The following is a 5,515-nucleotide window of genomic DNA, read 5'->3' as shown; positions in this document are numbered from 1 at the left end:
ACTTTATGGTCAAGAGTGGGTTCATGAGGAGTAATATGGATCATTGTTGCTACTTGAAGAAATTCAACTTTTCCTATGTTATATTGTTACTTTATGTTGATGACGTGTTGCTTGCAGGTTCTGATATGTCAGAAATCAAAAAATTGAAGAGGCAGTTGTCTCAAGAGTTCGAGATGAAAGACTTAAGAGCTGTTAAACAAATACTTGGAATGAGTATTACACGGAATCGAGTTGAAGGTACTTTAACTTTTTCTCAAACAAATTATAATGAGAAAGTGTTAGAGAAGTTCAACATGGCGGATTCCAAGGCTCATACAACGCCTTTGGGTGGCACCTTGGAGTTGTCGAAAAGTCAATCACCAAAGACGGATGGAGACACAGGAAATGGCTCATGTTCCTTATGCGTCAGTGGCAGATAGTGTGATGTATGCAATGAAGTGCATGAGACCCGACATAGCTCATGTGGCAGGAGTTGTTAGCGAATTTATGTTTGATCCAGGTAAAGAGCATTGGAAGGAGTAAAGTGGCTTTTGCGTTACGTGAAAGGTACTTCTAAGATGTGGTTACCATACACTAAAAGTAATTCCATCTTGAGAGGTTATGTTGACGTTGATCTGGGTGGATATGATGATTCGGGCAAAAACACTACAGGGGTTGTTATCACGGTGGGAAAAACTGCGGTGATAGTGTTACATTCTCTCTTAGATTCTGCTTGAGTCTCATCTGGAAATAAACCTCCATCCCCAGTCACCTATACTATAAGGCTATAACCAAGAACCTTGTGCGCCAGTTTACGACGCCATTATTAGAGTATGGGGTGAATATCATTAAAGTTAGACATTAACACCGGAAACACCACCCCAACGCCTTTAAACCCAACGTTAAAGACTGGAATAAAATGTACCAACAGTGTGTTATACTTGTAGCATAAAGGCGGGTCCCACTAAATATATTATCAAATGAGACCTGGAAATTTCATTACCTGGGAGAGGATAAAGGTCAAAGTATCTCCACAAATAACAAATTAATGCAAACAGAAATGTTATTAATCAACACACTAATATTAATGTGATACACTGATACTAATGTAAGAAACACATAAACATCTGGACAGATTAATACACACGCCATTCGTTGACACCAAAACCCAAGTCGATAGGCTTCTTTTCAGTAATGGGAAGGACCACAAGACTTAAATTCGACTTGAGTCTCTACCAAAAATAAATCTCCTCGTCCAGTCAGATACGACTAGGACCCGCGTTCTCCAGCTCACTTGCTTACTGAATCCGCCAATAATGAAGATATAAATCAAATTATAGAAATTAGACTGAAAATCAGTTCCATTGTGGACACAAGTAGCAGTATATTAATTGAAAATGAGTGTGAAAAATCCTATAAATACAAGGGTAAGAGCATGTAACGATAAACTCAAAGAATAAAAACTTGATTACCTGGCATAAACAGAATACCACAGCCACTGTGTGCTACGACCCACTGAAACCCAATCTCCTGGCAATTCGGCTGCTGCCTGCTCTCCACCTAAAGGTGCAAACGACCCGAAATGCTTATACCTGTCATAAAAATAAGTCAATAGGCACTCAATACACAATAAAAACTACAAAAGGCTGAAATATTACACACTAGTTCTCTTTGTTAGTTATATTTTTATTCAAGTTTCATTTCAAAAGGATACCTGAAGGGAAGAAAAGCATGACGGCCGGAACTCTTAAACCTGCGAGGGCCTTCCGGTAAAGTTTTCGCCAACTCCCTCTTGTTGAAACAGCTTGATAGATATGTCCCTTGTTGGGCAGCAACCTTCAACATAAACATTCATCATGCAAGATTTCAATAAAACAGAGATATAATTAAAAAATAAATAAATAAATAAGTACCTGAGCTGTTGCAGGGAGACTTTTCATCTGCAAATCAACCTGTGAAAGAGCCAACTTGAATCCCTCGATGTCGACTTCTTTTTTGTCATTTAAGAGGTCAGTCACTCTCGAAAGTTTCTTGTCTATTAAATGCAGATCGACTTGTGGATAACGAATGAGTATGTCATCGATAATATCTTGAAATTCTTCCACTGTTAGTGTACCAGACTTATCCTTGTCAGCTGCATTAAATATAGCACCAATATCCTCCTACAAAAGTTAGCAAAAAAAAAAAAAAAAAACATTTTTAGCAAAACATCATTAACAGGTTCATTACATAATCGTTACTACTGTAAATACCATGATTCTACGCTGATCAATAGTGGCACAGTCACCAATTGCATAAACATCTTCGCATCCCTTTACTCTTAGCCATTCATCGGTCGCTAAAACCTTCCTTTTTCCCTGAATGCACATAAAAATAGGTCAATAACGACTATATAAATTAATGAAACGAGTAAAAAATAATATTTTTATAAAAAAACCTGGCCAATTTGGTCCATGAAGTCTTTGACAACGGGTCGAGTCGAAACACCAGTTGACCAAACAACCATTCCATGAGGTATAGAAACATTTTCGCCACTAGATTTAACTTTCATGCTAACTTCTTTATCTGTTACACTTAAAACCCGACATCCAGTACGAACATCAATACCGTCCCTTGCAAATTTTTGTTCAGCAAAATCACTTATTCTACAATCATACCTACGAAACATAATAAACTACTTAAACATACATTATAACAATCATGTTTGATATCTTAAATAAAATCAAAGATTTGGTGTATTTTTACGTGTTCAAAATATGATCACCGGATTGAATGACAGTTATTTTAACCAGATCTTTGACCACTGGATATAATTTGACTAAATCTTCATGGACAAAGTCGTGTAACTCGGCTGCAAATTCTACTCCAGTTGGACCTCCTCCGACAATTACGAAATGGAGATTCGTTCTTCGTTCTTCATCGGTTAACTCTGGCAAAATAGCCTTCTCAAAACAATCAATTACACTTGTACGAATCTTTTGTGCATCTTCAACTTCCTGATTGATTATGCATCAAATTTTTTAGGAAATGAATAAAAACACATTAGAGTAAACTCAAATGAAAATTACAAGCCGATTAGATGTTCATTTTACATAAAAGGGAGTACTCGGTCAGGAATTTTGAGGGAGTACTCGGATGTTGACCGAGTTTGACTTTGATCGAATTGACCGAGTTTTGACCAATATTGACCGATTTTTCGAGCAATCCCGAATTTTGGCCGATTATTGACTGATTTTCCTGGTAATCCCGAGTTTTGGCACAGTTTGACCACGTTTTGACCATGTTTTGACCATGTGTGACCGATTTTGACCCAGTGCTTGCGGAGTACTCGCCGAGTAATTCCCTGTTCTGCAACACTTACAATTGATACATTTTAAATTATTTACGTTTAATTAGTAAGGATGGATGACATAGGATAATGGAAATGTTTCAAACTTCTATAACGGTTGACTTTGGGTTGACTATCACCTATATACAGTATGATATAGATGAGCCGCAGCTAGATATTATACAGAATGTTACCTTGAGAAAATGGCAATACTCCATGACTCCAGGGGTATTAAAGGTATTTACACCTGCACCTGTTGCAACTACCAAATAATCAAACTCAAGACAAAAGTCATTCTTCCCCACTAAGTTTGCGTCAATAGCAGAACGACAAAAAACTTTCTTGTTAGCTGCATCAATCTTTGTACATTCTGCTTCCCAAAACTTAATTTCGCCATTTTTCTAACAAGAAAAAAAACCACACCTTAAGTTCCCGAGCGAACACAATGCAAAAACCAATTGAAATTCACGACCCGTTTTAGTTTTAATGTTACAAAACGTTATTACCTTTTGTATGATGTTACGAACTGGCTCAACGATGCTGCGTGCCTCAACTGTTCCACAAGTAACACTCGGTAACAATGGTGTGAAAGCAAAATAATTTCGAGGTGAAACGACCTGAACATCGTATGATGAAATATCTAAGTCCTTGAGAAAACTAGTACTGGCCCATCCTGTTCCAAGGACAACTACTTTTTTCTTTTTTACTAATTGTTCGATTTCTGTTTTATTTGTGGCACTGTTCGATTGCGATTCTGAGTAAGCAACAAGGCCCCCACCACTGCAGATATCAAGATACAAATGTAATGAACATGTAAGATTAACTAGATTATATGATTGAATTATTATGAACAGTGGCACGATCGATAATCAAGTAACAGATACCAAATTTTAATTAAATTTAGCTGCATTCTCTCAAGTAAACCTAAAAATTCAGATCGTGATGTTTCAATCAGACTGTGATATAATATCCCCAAATTTTTACAAAATCTAAAATCGCATAATAATACGTATATATTGTAAACAGTGTAACGAGATTGAAATCAACAGTCAAATAAGTCAGTAGATCCGCCAAAATCAATCAAAATTAGAAAAGTATAAAAAGTGAAACAGAAATATAACCTGAGAGAGAAAACGATGAGAAGCTTAGAAGAAGCAGGAAAGCCATTGAAAGCTGTGTTAAGATAGGAAGCAAGCCTCATGTTGAATTTTAGGGTTTAGATCTCTCTAAATCTGTTATCCGTAGCTATGGGAGGAGGATGTCTTCTGTTATGGCAGTTATCATTACATGAGAAATAATTTTGACCTTTTCTGTCAATGACTTTTCTTTTATATTTTCTAATTCCTTTTTTTTTGACTATGTAATAGTGTTCAAGTAATTAAGTGTGTCGTTAGCAGATAGGTTTGAATTATAATACTTGAGTAATTGATTGATTTAGAAAATATATAAAATTGTGGAAGACGTTTGAACCAAGATTATTAAAAAAGAAATCGAGGAAAATCTATTTCTCTTTTTCTTTCTCTAGTAAAACAAAGACAAAATTAACTAACACATTTTCAAGTAATGAATTGTAGCCGCCGGATCAAAATATTCCATACAAATCTATCCGACAAAATTACAAGGTTGGTACTTATGTTTGCTCCATATTTCACCGATTATTCTAATATTTTATTTTTACATTGAAGAATCAGATGTTTGAATTTGTTACACGTTTGTTATCCAGGCATGACAACGGATCGGATATAGATCGGGTGGTCCTATATCCAGTGTTGTAAATCTCTCGAGATCTCCCCGAGATCTCCCCCGAGATCTCGTTTTTAGAAGGTAACCGAGACGAGATGTTCATTACCCGAGATTTCTCGGTTAACGGGGTCAAACTTAGTCAAAGCCACGATTTATCGGATTTTCTTGTTAATTTGTAAGATTTTCTTGTAAAATTCATAATTTCTAAGATTTTCTCGCTCATTTCTCGGATATTTTTGTAAAATCTCGTAAAAACGAATATAAATATACATTTATTTATGTTTTTATGTATATTTTTATTAAAAAAACTATAAAGTCAACGTAACTCAACGTCCGAGATCTCCCCGAGATTATTCCGAGTTGCCGAGATTTCCCTAAAAAGTTCAAACGAGATCTCCCCGAGATCCGAATTCTCCAACCTTGCCTATATCCATATCCATATCCATTTAAATTTTTTCATCCATA

The 5,515-nt window shown here is 36.0% G+C and overlaps 1 protein-coding gene across 1 annotated transcript; it reads right to left on the bottom strand.

The window, feature by feature from the left end:
* Positions 1-1,024: 1,024 nt before the first annotated feature.
* Positions 1,025-4,606, bottom strand: LOC139892277 (external alternative NAD(P)H-ubiquinone oxidoreductase B1, mitochondrial-like). Its single transcript, XM_071875319.1, has 10 exons — positions 4,429-4,606; positions 3,814-4,087; positions 3,502-3,708; positions 2,725-2,975; positions 2,417-2,636; positions 2,232-2,336; positions 1,893-2,141; positions 1,694-1,815; positions 1,452-1,571; positions 1,025-1,280 (listed from the first exon to the last, which is right to left on the bottom strand). Exons 1-10 carry the CDS (start codon positions 4,506-4,508, stop codon positions 1,193-1,195), a joined length of 1,716 nt encoding a protein of 571 aa, XP_071731420.1. The 5' UTR covers positions 4,509-4,606; the 3' UTR covers positions 1,025-1,192.
* Between the last annotated feature and the right edge of the window lie 909 nt (positions 4,607-5,515).

The sequence above is a fragment of the Rutidosis leptorrhynchoides genome, chromosome 2 (assembly GCF_046630445.1).
Source record: "Rutidosis leptorrhynchoides isolate AG116_Rl617_1_P2 chromosome 2, CSIRO_AGI_Rlap_v1, whole genome shotgun sequence".
Classification (NCBI taxonomy): domain Eukaryota; kingdom Viridiplantae; phylum Streptophyta; class Magnoliopsida; order Asterales; family Asteraceae; genus Rutidosis; species Rutidosis leptorrhynchoides.
This window is presented reverse-complemented; position numbering and strand designations above follow the sequence as displayed.

Bases quoted from the DNA above. Each gene is read 5' to 3' on its own strand.
- LOC139892277 (XM_071875319.1), bottom strand. From the start codon at position 4,508: ATGAGGCTTGCTTCCTATCTTAACACAGCTTTCAATGGCTTTCCTGCT. The intron at 2,142-2,231 runs GTATTTACAGTA...TAACTTTTGTAG, and splicing joins TTGATCAGCGTAGAATCATG to GAGGATATTGGTGCTATATT. The intron at 1,572-1,693 runs GTATCCTTTTGA...TTTTTATGACAG, and splicing joins CATGCTTTTCTTCCCTTCAG to GTATAAGCATTTCGGGTCGT.